Consider the following 16,835-nt stretch of genomic DNA (forward strand, 5'->3'; position numbering starts at 1 on the left):
TCGGTTTCTCTGTCAGCTCACAGGAGCCTGCTCCCTTTTCAATGGGCCTGTCATGCCTCATTCCCTTCCTCCCATTTTTTTTTTCAACAAAGCAGAACGGAGCTTTGTACCATCTGAATGAACTTCAAAGTGGCTAGAAAGGGCACCCAGGGTTCCTGGCACTTGTCATTGTCTCCCAGCCTGGCCAACATTTCCCTTCGGGTCTAATTACTTCCAAATGCTCCCAGATGCTTTGAAGAAACTCAAAGGGAGGGGGAGGCATGAAAGAAAGGTGGAAGAGGAAAAAGGAGACTCAAAGTGGAAGGAGCAGAATGCTTTACCAAAAATGTTGATTGATTCCTTATATGACACTGAAACATAAACAGGGAATGTGTGCGGCCACTGGCAGCAGGGAATGCAAGAGCCCTGTACAGCTGCTGCTCTAAATCCTTCCTGTGGAAAGTGAGCCCTTCTGGCACTTGACAGGCTTTAAGAGACACTAAAGCAAACCAAGGAACGTTAAAATAAGGTTACTTCAGTAACTTTAATTACTTCAGTGGATCAAGCGTGGGCTGAGCTTATGCTCCACAGGACTGTCTGCATCTTGGTTCAGATGTCGCTAGGCTTATTCATTTCACAGAATTCGGAGGGAGCTGAAGCTCTTTGCTGAATTCATGCAGGATCTTTCTGGGGCCAACTCACAGCCGTAGCTCATGATGGGTGATGATGTGTTTGTGCTGGTGTTTCTGATTCACAGGGTTAGAACAAACAGAAGCAGTCTGGCTGGTAGGAAGTTGCACTGTGCTTTCAGATGTGCTCATCTTGGTTTTTGAAGAGCACAAGCAACATCAAATAGTTCAGTAGGCACAGTGGTGTTGGGTTAACGGTTGGACTTGGTGATCTTATAGGTCTTTTCCAACCTGATTTTTTCAGCTACTTTCATTGTAGAATCATAGAATAGTTTGGGTTAGAAGGGAGCTTAAAGATCATCCAGTTCCAACCCCCCCTGCCATGGGCAGGGACACCTCCCACTGGATCAGGCTGCCCAAGCACCATCCAACCTGGTCTTGAACACCTCCAGGGATGGGGCATCCACAGCTTCCCTTGGCAACCTGTTCCGGTGTCTCACCGCTCTCGTGGTGAAGAAATTCTTCCTAATGTCTAATCTAAATCTGCCCCTCTCCAGTTTATACCTGTTCCCCCTTGTCCCATCACCACAAGCCTTTGTGAATAGCCCCTCTCCAGCTTTCCTGTAGGTCCCCTTCAGGAACTGGAAGGTCCGTATAAGATCGCCTCTGAGCCTTCTCCAGGCTGAACAACCCCAACTCTCTCAACCTGTCCTTGTATGGAAGGTGCTCCTGCCCTCTGATTATCTTTGTAGCCCTCCTCTGGACCCGTTTCAACAGCTCTATATTCTTCTTACATTAAGGATTCCAGAACTGGATACAGTATTCCAGATGAGGTCTCACAAGAGAGGAATAGAGGGGCGAAATCACTTCCCTCGACCTGCTGGCCATGCTTCTTTTGATGCAGTCCAGGACACGGTTGGCCTGCTGGGCTGTGAGTGCATGTTGCTGGCTCATGTCAAGCTTCTCATCGACCAGCACCCCCAAGTCCTTCCCTGCAGCGCTACTCTCATTCACATCGTCTCCGGTTGTGTACTGAAAATGGGGATTGACCCCACGCAGGTGTAGAATCTTAAACTTGGCCTTGTTGAATCTCATGAGGTTCTCGCAGGCCGACTTCTCCTGTCTGTCCAAGTCCCTCTGGATGACATCCCGTCTTTCTCATGTGGCAACTACACCACTCAGCTTGGTGTCATCTGCAAACTTGTTGAGGGTGTACTTAATCTCACTGTCAATATCATTGATAAAGATATTAAACAGCCACCAGTTTTGACAAAGAGCTAGCACCATAACTGTCACCTGCAAGTGCCTGACTTGGGAGAACAGAAGGAAGAATGTAGAGACACAAGCAGCAATATAATTATTACTGGGGCAATTTAATGGGTTAAGTACAGGGGTGAGGATCAGGAGACTTTGTATTGCTAAGTACACACGTTATACCCGAGTCAGTTCTGCCCACGCTTGTTCCTTGTGTAACTCAACCGTGCATCAAACCCAATTTAATCTGCTTCTCTTTCAAGAGAATGAAAAATTGTTGCCTCCAACAGCTAGACCAGAGGTTTTATTCTTGTTTCCCTATGCAAAGAGGAGTTAGTTTTAGCTGTTGCTGCTATTAAAATATCGCTTTACTACTAACATTTGCATGAGCGGTGCTCTTCAGTCTAGAATGCTTGTGTCAGGGAAGTGAACTCCACCCTTTTTAGGGCAGCCACTTTGAGACATCTGTATGATCTGTGTCAGAATGGAGGGAAAGATGAGGATTTGAAATCTGGAAAAGGCAAGAAAGTAGGAGTTAATTCTTTAAGAGGGAGAAGATGGCCCAATACTTAAAACTGCAGGCTCTTCATTAAGGTTGTTGCTACAAGGATTCCTACTCTGCCACAGAACAATATGTGCCGATACCTGAGGAGCCAGATCTGTTTCAATATCAGTGCTGCTGTAGTAGCTGAATTCATCCCTGGAGTTTTTGGGCATTCCAGGGTAGTATCACTTGCATTTTTTTTTGCTATTGCCTTTTTTACCATATGGCTGTGGGGCTGAAGGCTGAACTAGGTCAGTCCCTTCATCAGTTCAGTTGTACAGCTGCACAAACAGTTGTCTTGGCAAAGCTGCTGCAGTGCAGAGGGATGGGGCACTACTGAAGCTGGTACTGTCATTGGAAAGAATGTCTGTTGAATTGTGGGGTTAGCCAAAGCTTCCAAGTAGCCAGTGTCCCACATGAAGACCTGAGCAGCTCTTGGCTGAAAGAGCAGAGTGCCTGACTGAGCCTGCGCCCGCTCCAGCTGTCTGTGGGGAAGAATTGCACACTATTGCCCATCACAGGCTCGGGGTAGTCAGCATCGGGGAGCGCGTAGTCCTTAAGATATGCTGGTGTCAGCTGCTCTTCCTGCAGACGGCTATCCATTTCCCAACAAAGCTGGTTCAGTTGTGTGGGTCCTGCCTACATGTGTACAGTTTCTTATTTCACAGCCTGCCCCAGCCCCCCTGCCGGCTGTGGGGCCAGGCTCTCCCGTGATGTGGGATTCTCACACATGCTGTTTGTTATTCTGTCCTTCTACAAAGCCTGAGAGGAGAGGGTGGGTGAGGGGGAAACTTTGCAAGTCTTTGAAGCAACTTGACTTTTGATGATTAATTGCAGCAAAGAGCCTACAAAAGGGAGGGAGACTCGGTTTTAATTTATTGATGTTTCTTTGTGAGAACAAATTTATAGCAGAGGGGGAGCGGCTTCTGAGAATATCAAATGGTTAAAAGGTTCCAAGCGTTCTTTGATGTCGCAGTCCCAGAGAAACACTGGAAGGTAGGGAGGGACAGACACTGTTTATTTATAAAATAAAGATCAGTTACCTGCTTTTGGCAAGAGCCTGTGACCAAACTCCTGTTAACAACCCATTCATGAGGTGGGCTTGGAGCTGGACCTAAGGCCCCTGCCGCAGCCGCCTGCCGAGGTGATGAGAGCCAGCAGTGAGGACGACATTCCCAGCTACTCAGTCTTTCCATACACCTCTGTGAAGCAGTGCCTGTTTCTCGCATCAGCTGAGAAACAACAGCATCTTACAGCACTATGAGGTGCAGGCTGCTGCGGAAGGACGGGAAGGTGGAAACCAGTCACACACTGGGCAAACCACCACAAGCGCATGGTGGTCTCATCAAAGGCAGCCTCTGACAGCAGAGCTGCTGGGACTTTGTCACACTTGGTGAAGGGGAGGGGAAACAGGAGCAAAATGGCAGGGAGAGAAAAAGTTGACACTGTCCTTCCTGGAGCAGGACTGAGGATAAACCAGATGTTCCCTGCTGCGGCCGTCAATGTGTGCATCAGGGGCTTCTAGAAATCCAGGAGCTGCAAGGAGAGAACAACGAGGCCATCAGCACATCCGTGGGTCCCCGAAACACCTCCCAAAGGGAAGGGGAAGAAGCTGCTTCAGCGCACATCCTCCTCCCATCCGAGCTTCCGCAGGGCCGTACCAGCTGTGGTAGCACCTTCTCGACATGCTCGATATCCACTCTCTCCAGGTCCTCCGCCTGTGCCTGCCGCGCCGCCCTTGCTGCTGCCTCTGCAGGGCGAACGGGAAGAGGGGGCTGCAGCAGGGAGACCCCAGCCCGGGGGATGGGGGACCCGGGTGCGGAGCCCCGGGGTCCCACAGGCTGGCAGTGGGTGCTGGGGCGCGGAAGGCCCCAGCGCTGGGCGCGCACGCACCTCGCACGAAGACCTTCAGCATCTCGGCCATCAGCAGTTGCGCGTCGCCGTTAACTGCAAGGAGAGCGGCTCAGAGCCCGCCCCGCCATCCCCGCCCCGCCCGCCGCCGCCGCCCCGGTACCTCGGGTCCTGGAGTCCCTGAAGTGCAGGCGGAGCAGCCGGTCCACGGTCTCCTGCGGGGAAAGGGGAGCGGGTGGGCGCGGCGGGGACAGACTGGGCCGAGACACCCGCAACTCCCGAACCCAGTCTCTTCCCTCCCGCTCTCCCGGTGCCCGGCGACCCCGGCGCCGAGCCCCTCCCGGGTCTCCTCTGGTCCTTAGTCTCTGCTCCCCCTTCGGTCTCTCCCATCCCAGTCCCGAGCCCCTCTCATCCCCCGTCCCGGGTCTCTACCGGTCCCCAGCCCCTTTCCCCGCCTCATCCCGGTCTCTCTGCTCCTGGCCTCTTCCCCAGCCCCATCCCGCTCTCTCCGCCGCCGCACCCTCTTGATCCCGCCGCCGTCCATTGGTCCGCCCCGCCCCGGAAGCAGCGATGGAGCGGCGGGTGCCGCGGGGCCCGCCCGGAGCCGGGGCCGAGCTGGTGCTGCGGGACCGCGGCCTGAGCGAGGAAGGTGGGGACGGGAACCGGGGCCGGGGCGGCTCCCTGCGCCCTCCGCAGCCCGCGGACGGGGCGGGACTCTGCCGGCCCTGTGGTGCCGGGAGCGCTTCCGGCTGCAAAACCGGAACGGATTTGATTTCGTAGAATAGTTTGGGTTGGGAGGGACCTTAAACCCTGTGCCACCCCTGCCCTGGGCAGGGACACCTCCCACTGGGTCAGGGGCTCAGAGCCCCATCCAACCTGGCCTGGAACCCCTCCAGGGACGGGGCAGCCCCCCCTGCTCTGGGCAGCCTGGGCCGGGGCCTCCCTGCTCTAATAGTGAAGAAATTCCTCGTGTCCAGTCTAAATTGCCCCTCCTCAGTTTATACCCATTGCCCCTCGTCCTCTCATTACAAGCCTTTGTAAACAGTCCCTCCCCAGCTTTCTTGTAGCCCCTTCAGGTATTGAAAGGTAAAGGGAAGCTAAAGTTTTATCAAAGCCATTGTGGTTTTTGAAAGCTAGACAGAATGTCCCTCTGATAGAATGATAGGTGCCCAGGCACCTCTTTCTCTAAGAATGTACAAAAATCTCCTGCCCTGGAAGTTCGGACTCCACTCTCCAGGAGTGGTGGATGTGTTTTGCCGTAGTTTTTACCATGTTTTCCTCTGAGCTGGCTGTGTGAAAGGATGCTTCCTCTTTCAGCTCGGGCAGATGGTTGCACGCACCTATAAACCAACAACTGCCTTTGTTTTTTTCCACTCAGATGTAAAAATTCTGCTTCATGGTCTTTGCTCCAACACCACAGTCAAATCTTTAGATCTGAAGGTGAGTCTGCTTGCATAAAAGTAAGACAAAGAGGTAGGGAAGGAAATGGGAGCACAAGCTTAATCAGAGTTAAAAATAGAGGGTCCTGGGGCAGGATTGTTCTACAAGTTGGTTACAGTTCTTGTTCTCAGTTGACTCAGTCCTGGTGTCCCTAACGCTATGTCATGATTTTCCAGAGTCACTTTGCAAGTCATCTTTGTCCAGTTTTATTTAGTTACTCTTGTTGATAGGAAATTATTGCTGTATATCTTTCGTCAGTTGCCACTTGGTAGGATGAGGCATATGCAGGCTTTTCCTTGAGTTTCTATATTAATCAGCGAATTACTAGTTGTTTGACTTGCGCTTTTGTAGGGTTTGTCCAGCTTGCCAGTATCTTCCAGCTAACTAAGTGTCCACCTTCAGACGTGATGGTCGCTCTGCCGCGAGAGTGACTTTCTGTTTGTCCTCTGGCACTGAACTGCAGTCCTGAGCTGCATCCCACCTTTCCTTCTCATTTGTGCTGGTGCTAGCTGAGTCCATTTTGATGGAATATGTTGAAATGGTCCTGCTTATGTAGAATCAGCATTTTCCATCCCTTCGGGGATGGTGCTGATCCTATGCTAACCTGTCACATTTATCACAAAGTGAGAGGTCTGTGTATCCACTGCTTCTCCTAGGGGGTCGCTTTTCTGGAAAGCACACTGGTACCTGAAATGAATGTTCCTCAGACCATCTCTGACAGACCGAAATCGGTGTTTCTGCTGGGATGGTGGTGTCCAATAGGGTAGCTGTGTTGGGACTGGGTGTACCCTACTGATCACCTAGGACTTTTGTTTCAGGGAAATAACCTGCGAACTGGGGGAGCTGAGGCTTTGGGAAAACTTCTTGCAAAGAACAAAACCATCAGGAGGTAAGAATTTGTGTCTGCTTCTCTTTCTGTCATTTGTGCCAGATGGAGCACAACATTAGAAAAGGGCTGAGGGTGTTTTTTGTTGGGGCAGGAGGAATATCAAGTGGTGCAATTTCCTGTGAGGGAGGGAGAAGTGGAGATGCCCTCTCGGAGGATGCAGGGCCATGGCAGCATCCTGCTCTCTGAACCTCAGTCTGTGTTAGGGAAGCTGGGTGTACCATGATCCAGGTAGCATTCATGCTCTTGAAACTATCCATTTATTCCATGAACTCAAATCCTGTCTGATTTTCTCTAGCCTCACCTTGGAATGGAACAACCTTGGCGTGTGGGAGGAGAGCTTCTCCCTTTTCTGCCAAGGACTGGGAGCAAACAGTGTTCTCCAACGGCTTGATCTGCGCAGTAACCAGATCAGCCATCAAGGGGCTGGAGAGCTGGCCCTGGCACTGGAACAAAATTCCAGCCTTCAGGAATTAGGTAGGAGTGGTGAGTTGTTTGCACACCTATGTATACACCTGCACTCACATGTGTATCTTGAGGTTTGTTACAGCCTGCTCTGATCTCAGCCAACTGGTCAGTGTCATTCCCAGTTTGTTCCCAGTTTCTATCAGCCTGGAGTGCTTTGCAGGTTTTGTGCGAGGTGTGGAGGTCACAGCTGCGTGGACCTTAGAGAGTGGATACTGTTATTGGAACCTCTGGAACCAAACCCACAGATGAAGACTGCGTCCTTCAAGCAGAACTGTTCTTGGAGGAGGGAATGGGTTCATTCCCATTTGTGGTGCTGTTGACGTGCCCCGTATGAGACTCTGAGTCTTACTTACAGAATCATAGAATGGTTTGAGTTGGAAGGGACCTTAAAGATCATCTAATTTTACCCCGTCTGCCACGGGCAGGGACACCTCCCAGTAGAATCAGGCTGCTCAAGGCCCCATCCAACCTGGCCTTGAACACCTCCACTTCACATTTGCTTTGTCCTTAAAAGTTTTGCTAGAATTTCTCTCAGGAAGATGTGGCCCTTAGTGCCAGTTCTTTCTCACCCATAGATGGTGGTTGTGGAAGGCAAGCTGGTGAGATGAAAATGTGAGGGGCAGACTTATGTGCCTTTTGAACTACAGTTCAATGACTTCTTGCACTTTACTGCACTTATTATTCAACCTTGCATTTCCTCCTTTTTAGTAGTTTTCCCTTCCTCTCGCTCATCTTGCAAAGGGAGATGGTATTCGCCTGTGGTTGTGCTGAGACCCCATGGAACTAGGTAGTCACACCTGTAGATGTGTGAGGAGCCTGGTTTCTCTTGAACCCAGTGTTTACCAGTGGATGTGTGACCTCCAGGGTGAAAGTTTGTTTTCTGTATAGATTTGCGTTGGAATAATATCGGGCTTCTGGGTGGCCGAGCTTTGTTGAATTGCCTGCACAGCAACAAGACTCTGAAGAGGCTGAAGCTGGCTGGGAACAATGTTCCTAGTGACATCCTGAAGGCTGTGGGTGAGTGCTGCTTGTTGCACAGGAATGAATCAGTAACTCCTTTCACATTTCAGCACTTGAGAGGTATGGGGCACTGGTGGCTCCAGAAGAGATCTGTTCTTCCCCCCTTCCTTTTTCAGCAACATTTACAGAGTGCCCTTATTTGCTTCCTCTTGTCCTATAATGAGGGCTGATCAGGTTGGAGATGTTGCTTTTACCAACAAGAGGGGAAATATAATTAGGATTGACTTAGAGCTTACACTGCCTTGGGAATGTGGGAGACCTTGGGGCTCTAGTTTGCCTCTGAGTAGCCAAGTTTGGCTATAGCTAATACAGCACATCCTTTGTCGTTGTCCTGCCTGTGGTGGAGCTGAATGGGATAACCAACAGCCCAGCCACAGGAGAGTGACACTCGCCGCTCTCCCGTTCTGCCCCAGCTTGGCTCTGTAAGGTGAGAGTGGTCTCTCTACGTGGGCCGTCCTGGATAGGGCAACTGTCCTCATGCTTCTGACAGCCAAGTGTCATCCCAAGAGTTATCTCCCCCAGCAGCACTTGCTGTTCCATTGCTTTAGAAACACATGCATGCTCTCCTGCTCTCTCTGCACCAGAACAGGCGATGGATCACAACCAACACTGCCAGGCTATCCTGAGTGAGGCCCAGAACCGAGCAGACATACTCAGCAAGGAGGTTTTGAGTCTGAAGGATGAGAAGACCAAACAGGTCAGCAGTCTCTGATGTTGGCAGTTCAAATGGGGCAGCTTTCCCTTGGTGACCCCGTGAAACACTCGGTTACAGGATTATTGTGTACCTGAAGCTGCTTGTGCATCTTTACGGGTGGGCACAAAGCATGATTTAGCAAACTGCGTCTTTTCCTCTGAGTTAGACTCAGCAGGAATCAAATTCATGACAGCATGAGTATGGACACATGCCTGGCTGAACACGTTCACTCTGGATCCTGGTGGCATTTTGATGATTTTTTTCAACCATATTCATGCTTTCAGTTCTTCTTTTGCAACTGGTTTGATATTTTCCAAGTGGTGAAAACCTAGAAATATGAGTCTGTTTTCCTTCTGACACCTAATGGCGCAGAATCCCTATAGCTGATGACCTCAGATGTGCTAATGAACCTGTCAAACCTCCAGTCTCTGTGCTCCGTGGCTTGACCTGTCTTCAGCTGTCACTAGGGAGAGAAGGATGAGAGATATCATTGCTTCAAGCTGTTGCAGTTCGTTTCCTCACTGATGTTGCCTTTTTCACAGTTCTTGGATTTGATGGACACTATAGACAAGCAGAGAGAAGAAATAGCCAAGGGTGACAGGTGAGGTGAAGCTCTGAGTACTTTCTGCTCTTTGATAGCAGAACTCGGCCTTCTCCACTTCCTGGAGGAATTACCTACCTTTTTTTTCCCCTTTTTTTTTTCCCCGCAAATGCAGGGTGGCCACAGCACGAGTCAGACAGCTGCAGGAAGCGCTGGATGAGCAGCACTCTATTATGAATTCACTGAAAGCCAAGTAAGGAGGAAAATCCTGAGCTGTCTCACTGTTCTGTGCTGCACAGGAAGTGCTGAGCAGAGCTGTTAAGAAGGGAGTAATCTTGCAGAGCAGCTGACTTACTGTTTTCTTTAGCTCTGCAGTATATCCAGAAATTGAAGTCAGATCAGGCCTTTGGGTTTGCCATGCCTGTTCTTAAGTAAAATTACAGTCCATCGGTGTAAGAGGAAGTGAATTGCAGAGTGTAAAAAGGGGAAAAAATGGTTGTGGGGATGAGGGCAGGTTCTTTATGCAGTTTACAGCCTGGGGAGAGCCTGTACGTGCTTCCCCTGGCAGCTGGCAACACCTTCCAAGAAACACCGCCAGTATGGAAGAACTGACCAGCAGGATTGCCTGCTTTGGAACAGGGAGTTGGAGCTGCCCAAAAGCAGTTTTCGATTGTGCAGAGCTCTGTTCACATGACGGTGGTTAGACCACAGGCACTGATCCAGGCAGGGAAAACTGCTCGTGCAAGGTAACACAGGGGAGATGCGATGGGGCATCAGAACACCCGGCTCTGAGAAGTGCTAGGTCACTCACTGCTTGCAGAGGCTGGTGAGCGCAGACATAAGCGGTGTCCTTTTACTAGGCATAAAAAATTCCTCATTTAGCTAGCCTGATTTCATCTGCCGCCAAATACCCGTTAACATCTTGCACCCTGTAAGTATCTGCCTTAGAAAGGACTCTGGGAAGTGTTTCTCTGTATAGGCTGCAGATGACTGAAGCTGCTCTGGCTCTGTCTGAGCAGAAGGTGCATGACTTGGGAGAGCTACTGAATGCTGCAAAACAGGACCAAACCAGCATGGCTGAACGCCACTTTATGGAGCTCCAGCAACAGAAGCAGGTGAGCTGGATAAGTCCTAATTGGTTTTGAGAGCAGAGTTCCAGGTTGTACCTGGTTTGTGTAGATTTGGGGGATGCTGGATGGGATAGACAAGCATGATTTTTACTTCTCTTGGGTTAACTACAGCTGCCATGACCAAATTCCACGTGTAAATTAGATCGGTGAGTGCTAGGCCTGGAAAACAGCTGTAGTGTTTTGGATCAGGTTGTCAGTCATTTGAGTAGGTTGGCAGTGCAAGAACTAAGGTGAGTCTAGAATTTTGATTCTCTTTCCAGGAAGGTATTGATCGGGAAGGCAAGCTTCGGCGTGACTTGTCTGCTGCCAGTGAGAAAAATCTGCTTCTAAGAAACGAGGTAGGAAAGCAAGTGCAAGGGTGGGAGGTGGGATTCGGACATTGTTTGCTTCTGCTCTGTGTCTCTGCTGATTGATGTGTACAGCAAACTTTCTCTGCTAATAGCAAAAGAAAATCTGTTGTGGTGATAACTTCCTCCTAGGTGGATGAGTTGGAGAAGAAGTGCAAAGCCCAGCAGGATCAGCTGTTCCAGGTCAAACAAGACTTGACCAACACAAGAGCAGAGCTGAAGCTGCGGGCTGTGCAGGCTGAGGGTGAGTGAGCAGAAACAGCTCGTGGACACCCATGGGTTGGAATTACTGTCTGTGAGTCGATGGTGCAAGGCAGCCAAAGAGAAAGGGTGGAATAGTTTGTGATAGAGCATAAATACAGCTTGCGTAGCAGGAATGCCATAATGGTGATATGCCTGCTTTTAATCTGCAGAACGCTTGGAAGTGGAGAAAAAAAGATTTAAAAAAAGCCTTGACGATATGGAATCTCTTCGGGTGAAAGAGGTAAGAATAGGCTTTCTGCAGCATCCTGAGATTAGTCTCTCTTTGGTCCTGACATCCTGGTGCCACTGGAGGTCATTATTTGCTGCCAGCTGCTCTTAAACAAGTTTAAAAATCAGTGAACTCAGAGTTGCTGTGGGAATAACAATCCGTTTCTACAAGCAAAGCCTAGCTGGAGAGATCACAAGGCACTCTGCTGCCTAGTATAATAAGATTTTGTAGCTTGCAAAAGTATGGACTAGAGTGGTACATGATTCGATAAAAGAGGCTTGGAGGCTGGTGCCTGTGTCCATCTTGCTGTGCCTAGAGGTGATTATGTATTTATAAGTCTAGTCATGCTCACTAGAATAAAGATGCATTAATGGAATGCATCAAGACACATGCTATATACAACCAATTCTTTAACAGGGCTCTGCTTGCTAGTTCCTTCTCTGTTACGTTTCAGGGGGATTCTGTCTGTGTGGACAGGACAAGAGGCTGTGATCAACTCTCTTGGGGGTGTTCACTGGGGTATGAAATCTCTCAAAAGTAAAATTATACCAATAGATTTCTCTGAAGATTTTGAGATCTTATAAGGAAGGATATAACCCAGGAAGATTTTAGCCACATTGCAAGTAGAAAATGAGTTTCTGATGCTCCTACCACTTGAAGACGAGAGCTCATACTCTGTATCTTTCATTTTGGTCTGGAGGGGATCTCTGTCTAAAGTACCTACTTTCTAGAGGGCAGATTCTATCTATATTACAGTTTCCTAGTGGGGTTTTAAGTGAGGTCAGAGTTCTTATTTGGTTGTCGGTGGGTCAGTGTGAGGATGCTCTTCGTCATGCTGAATGGCCGTGCTGCTGTGCCTGGATATAGGAGTGGTTTTATGGTGCTTGCGTGAGTGATTTCTACTGCTTTGCAGGTGGATCATATGACACAGCACATGGAGACCAGTCAGCGTTCCATGCAGGACCGGATCCAGAAGCTGGAGGGCATCAGGATAGCTCTGGAGGAGGTGAGAACGGATGCTCCAGGCACGCTGGATTGCTCAGGTAGCAGTGGCAGGAGAAGGCTGCCAGGGGAGCTTTGTGGAGTCTTCCATTGTTGACCTATGCAAAGATTGTCAAGTGCTGTTGGGAGGAAGACAACTGCAGTTTGCCTGCTAAAATTAGGTTAAATGCTTTGGACTAAGGAAGGAGAAGGCTCGAAGGAGAAACTTGTAGATACTGATAGCACAAAAATAAAGTTTCCATTAATGTAGTTAGATTCTTACTAGGATTTTACTTCACAGGTTTCCCACGTGGTCCCAAGTAGTGTAGCATGTTTATCCTTATCTGTTCCCCCAGCTAGATCCAGCACTGCCCCTTCTATTCCCCCGTCTTTGGAAAGCCTCACCCATTACATGCCCTCAGATAACTGAAATTCTCATTGAATTCAAATGGAAGTCTTGGGGTGAGAAAAGGTGTGTAATCTGTGTTTGTTTTCCCTGCCACTGTGTGAGAGACACAGACATGTCATGTTGTAGCCTGCAAGTGGAAGCTCCTGACGTTTTCTGGTCAGTGTTGTGGTGATGCAGCTTCTCTGTCTGGGATGATCTTCCATGTTTCTGTGGCAGGAACTGAGCCAAGTCAAAGCAGCCACACTCGCTGAGCGAGGCCGAGCAGAGGAGGAGTTAATAAAAGTCCGGAATCAGGCACGGTTGGAGGAGGTAAGGACAAGACCTGTCTGTGGCCCCTGCCTCTATGGGAAGTGGTGGATTTGGCTGTGTCTGGTTTTGTCCTGGGGAACTCCCTGCTCTGGGCTTCACTGGCTTGCAAATAGTGTGATTTCTGAGGAAGGAGTCCTGAAAAGTCTGCTTCAAATTGTCTTCAGGATGGAACTGCTATCTCCACGTGCTCTGCTCTTTCCAGCAGTAACAGAATTGGTGTGGGTATTGTCATTGCAGATTTTAAGTTGCAAACTTTTGAAGCCAACAGCGAGATGTTTAACAGCAGCTTTCGTGGGCTGCTTCTGTTTCTCTGGACTCAGGAATTTCTGCAAGTGGCAGCTGCTGCTGGATAAAACAAGTCACTGTAGAATTTCTGAAAATGGCAATGACATCAGCACCCTGTGAAAAAGAACAAGGGATGAGGAAAATACACCACAACTATTAGAATGTTTACTTACATGTAACATCGCGAAAGAAAATGCTCTACTGACTTACAGATGCATAAGAGCTGCCACATGTGTCTGTGCGGGGCACGGCAGTTACTTAGCTGCATACCGTGGTGTTTCAGAGCCATTTGGGATACAGAAGAAGTAGAGACAGAGCATTAGTTGTAAACATTGGCAGTGGCGTTGGTGCTTTTACCAAGGACTTGCCTCTGTTTCTCAGCGAGTGAGTTGGGCTTTGTAGTGCCTCCACGAGAGTGTTTTGCCTGGCAACAGAAAGCAGCTCAGATTCACTCCTGAATGCAAGGGAGAAGTGCTGTGTCTATTTTGTCCAAGTCCTGTGCTTGGTCTTCAGTGCCAGTTGACTCAACCAAGGGTTTGCTGTGTTGGGGACAAAAAGGGGAGAATCCCTTTGCAGGAATGGAATGGGACTGGCATGTTTTCTTTATCCTTTGTGTCTTACAGCAGCAACGACTGGAACAGCTAGAAGAGAAGCTGCGACTGATGACTGAGTTATGGTATGAAGCACAGAACTGCTGCCTTAAGCAAAAACAAATGGTTGCTGAGGCCCAAGCCAAAGCCACTCAGCTGAACCTGCACACTGTTGGACTCCAACGGCGGCTAGAGGAACTTCAGCAGGTGATTTGAGCTGGAGTAGAGGCATGGTCACCACAGGGGCAGAGCAAATGCTGAGGTTGTTTGGTTATTCATGGATTTGTCTGTGTATGTCAGGACATGAACAGTAAAGAAGAGGAGAAAGTGACAGAGGTGAATAAAGTGAAAGTGGAATTACAGGAGCAGATTGGACACTTGCAGGCAGAACGCACAGCACAGGACGGGCTGAGAGAGAAGATTGCAGCCCTGGAAAGAGAGATGAAAGGTGATGGATCTTTTCATGCTTCTGAAATGGTAACACTAGGTTAACCCTACAGTGAGCCTGGAACTGAGCTACGCTGACAGGTGGTGCCAGTGATGCTTCCTCTGCTTATGTGTACGCCCATCCATCCTGATGTATTTGCAGCCATTCTTGTCCTCATTTTCTACAGACTGAAACTCATAACTCCCCAATGCTGCACAGCAAGCAAAATGCTTTGATTCCATGTGCAGTGAAATGTAACATCTTGTCTCTGCAAAACTTCTCACAGCATCTTGTGATGTGAGAGCATCACAGTTTCTCTTGTGTGCCTGTTGATCATTCTGCTTCCATTGCCTTTGGCTCTGCCTATAACATTTGTTCCTATTTATTCTAGGGACACCCTAATATTTTTTCTGCTTTTCTTTCACAGCCTTATCAAGCAATCACCGCGAGGCACTGCTGAACAAAGAAAGTGAAATCTCTATGCTGCTGGAGAAGCTGAGAATGAGAGAGGCTGAAATCTCTAGGATGAGGGAAGTAGAGGCACAGCGAGCAAGTTTCTTGCAGAATGCCATCATGGCATACGTGCAGGGCTCCCCCTTGGGAACTCACAGTTCTAGGAAGTGAGAGTGTGGCTTAAAGAATCCTGATACCTGCTCTCAGGAGGAAGGTGAACAACTTAGGTGTAGCCACTTCTTTCCAAGTGGAACACTTTTGTCAGAGTAGAGTGACTCAAAGACTTGCAAACAGAGGAAAAATTGCTTGTGCTGTTCAGAAATCTTGCTTCTGGCCACATAAAGGAGAGGATAAAACAGCCATGCGTGGCTGGGATGGAGCCTTCTGGGTGTGCGTTCATGATGTGGAGCTCTGCTCTGCTACAGCATTTGAAGTGGGTTTTGTGTCCTCTTGTACAGCACCAATCTGTTGGCACGCCCTGTTGTTGCCCAGGGTTTGTATGTTCCCTGGGCAGCGATCCCTCTGAAGCTTTTGTTTAGATGTCAGGGCTGCTCACGGTGAAACCCGATAAATGATGGGCAGCAGTGTTTACAGTTTCCTGCAGGTAGGAGCCATTTACTTACGGTGTTCGGAAGCTGCTGGAAAAAATAGACCTTACCATCCTGTGCCTTCATACTCACAGACAGAAGCAGCGGCTGTCAGGACTTACTTTGGCTTTTCCAGCCCTTCTGTCCTGTGGCTGTGGTGGTGGGCAGTAGATACACCTTCATTATGTCTAGAAACAGCTATGCAGAGTGGGACAGCTGTGCAGTCGTGATCCTTATCCTTTCTGGGCTTTAGCCATGGTTTGAGCCTCTACAACATCTCCCGGCACAGAAAGGGTGAGGTGTCAGGGCTCAGTGTCTGTGCTTCCTCATGTGTGATCTGCAGCCCTTGGCTGGAGTTCCTCTTGCCAGAATGTAGCAGCATTTCATCCCGTTATGACAAACAGTAAAACTGTCCTGCTGGCTTCTCGGGATCCTGGCCCTGAATGCTGTTTCCTGGGCCTTAGATAGGAGAGGAGCGATGTTTCGAGTCACCACTGGGGAGTTGCTTCTGCACAAATGGAAGAAAGTGCTTCCTTTTCCTGGCTGCAGAAGTCTTCATGCAGCATGGAGAAAGGGGAAGGGATGCGAGGGTCTGAATCGGAGCCAGAGGAGACCTTTGTCAGGACAGCAGCATGAGAGCCTCCTATTAGCTTCTGTAGGGAGTCTGCGGTGGGAGAAGTGAACGTCCTATCCTGTATTTTTAGAGGCAACTGGGAAATGAAACTGCGTGGCCTGATTGTTTTGTGTTCCTGCTGTTTCATATTGGGGTTTGCTCTGTTTTTATAATAAAGAGCTTTTGGGTTTTGCTGTGATGCTGGCCAATGCCAAGCTGGATGTTTGGCTGATGTGGAGGAAGGGCCTGCTGCTCTCTGACCCTCATGAAGACCCTGCCACTCTGTCCTGGAGCTGAAGGGCTGCTGCAGGTCGGTACGCTCGAGGATGCCTACAGGGTTTGGATCTAAACTAAGGTAGCAGAGGCAGGGAACCCGTGTGCCAGTCACAAGGACAGGAGAGCCCCAGTCAAGGGGTGGAGGTAAGGGAACAGAAAAGCCTGTTTTGAGACAGCACCGTTACAGAGTGATCGCTGTTCTCCATTTGGAGAGGTGGAGGAATCCAAAAGTGGTGCTTATGCAGGAATTTTGCTGCTCACAGGCAGCTTTCCCAGCACCTCGGGGCAGGTAATGGTGAAACCTGCAGCTCAACGCAACCAGACTGGAAAGAAAGCTTCACCCTGGAGCCCCGGGGCACTCCGGGGTCCGTTCCCTGCGGGGGACATGGAGGCAGCTCGAAGGACGCTGGGGACGGCTCGGGAGTCACTGGAACAGCTCCGGGGACACTGGGGACCGCTCAGAGGACACTGAGGCAGCTCAGGAGCCACGGGGACCACTGGGGTTCACTGGGGGCAGCTCGGGGGTCACTGGGGGCACCTCAGGGGTCACCGGGGCAGCTCGCCCGCGGCTCCTGGGCAAGGGGAGACGGGGGAGGAGGGAGGAGGCCACGTCCTGCCGCAGGGCTCGGCTGCGCTAGATTCGGCTGAGT

General features: G+C 49.8%; 2 protein-coding genes across 3 annotated transcripts; one reads left to right on the forward strand and one right to left on the reverse strand.

Annotated features, from left to right (window-relative positions):
* Positions 1-96: 96 nt before the first annotated feature.
* On the reverse strand, positions 97-4,912 carry CENPX (centromere protein X). Its single transcript, XM_054083610.1, has 5 exons — positions 4,778-4,912; positions 4,421-4,472; positions 4,300-4,353; positions 4,068-4,156; positions 97-3,942 (listed from the first exon to the last, which is right to left on the reverse strand). Exons 1-5 carry the CDS (start codon positions 4,799-4,801, stop codon positions 3,928-3,930), a joined length of 234 nt encoding a protein of 77 aa, XP_053939585.1. The 5' UTR covers positions 4,802-4,912; the 3' UTR covers positions 97-3,927.
* On the forward strand, positions 4,827-16,666 carry LRRC45 (leucine rich repeat containing 45). Of its 2 annotated transcripts, none has more exons than XM_054083598.1 (17): positions 4,827-4,906; positions 5,636-5,697; positions 6,516-6,586; positions 6,882-7,069; positions 7,940-8,068; positions 8,656-8,768; positions 9,308-9,366; positions 9,482-9,559; positions 10,286-10,421; positions 10,697-10,774; positions 10,916-11,027; positions 11,197-11,267; positions 12,169-12,261; positions 12,862-12,954; positions 13,863-14,036; positions 14,130-14,277; positions 14,684-16,666. In XM_054083598.1, the coding sequence occupies exons 1-17, from the start codon at positions 4,828-4,830 to the stop codon at positions 14,878-14,880; spliced, it is 1,881 nt and encodes a 626-aa protein (XP_053939573.1). In that variant the 5' UTR covers position 4,827; the 3' UTR covers positions 14,881-16,666. The 2 variants fall into 2 exon arrangements, with proteins under 2 accessions (XP_053939573.1, XP_053939574.1); XM_054083599.1 differs by having other exon boundaries at positions 6,882-7,060; positions 14,684-16,664.
* The last annotated feature ends 169 nt before the right edge of the window (positions 16,667-16,835 follow it).

The sequence above is a fragment of the Cuculus canorus genome, chromosome 18 (genome assembly GCF_017976375.1).
Source record: "Cuculus canorus isolate bCucCan1 chromosome 18, bCucCan1.pri, whole genome shotgun sequence".
Taxonomy (NCBI): Eukaryota; Metazoa; Chordata; class Aves; order Cuculiformes; family Cuculidae; genus Cuculus; species Cuculus canorus.

Bases quoted from the DNA above. Each gene is read 5' to 3' on its own strand.
- LRRC45 (XM_054083598.1), top strand. From the start codon at position 4,828: ATGGAGCGGCGGGTGCCGCGGGGCCCGCCCGGAGCCGGGGCCGAGCTG. The intron at 10,422-10,696 runs GTGAGCTGGATA...TTCTCTTTCCAG, and splicing joins AGCTCCAGCAACAGAAGCAG to GAAGGTATTGATCGGGAAGG. The intron at 14,278-14,683 runs GTGATGGATCTT...TTTCTTTCACAG, and splicing joins CCTGGAAAGAGAGATGAAAG to CCTTATCAAGCAATCACCGC.
- CENPX (XM_054083610.1), bottom strand. From the start codon at position 4,801: ATGGACGGCGGCGGGATCAAGAGG. The intron at 4,473-4,777 runs GTGCGGCGGCGG...CTTTCCCCGCAG, and splicing joins ACGGCGGCGGGATCAAGAGG to GAGACCGTGGACCGGCTGCT. The intron at 4,354-4,420 runs GTACCGGGGCGG...CTCTCCTTGCAG, and splicing joins CAGGGACTCCAGGACCCGAG to TTAACGGCGACGCGCAACTG.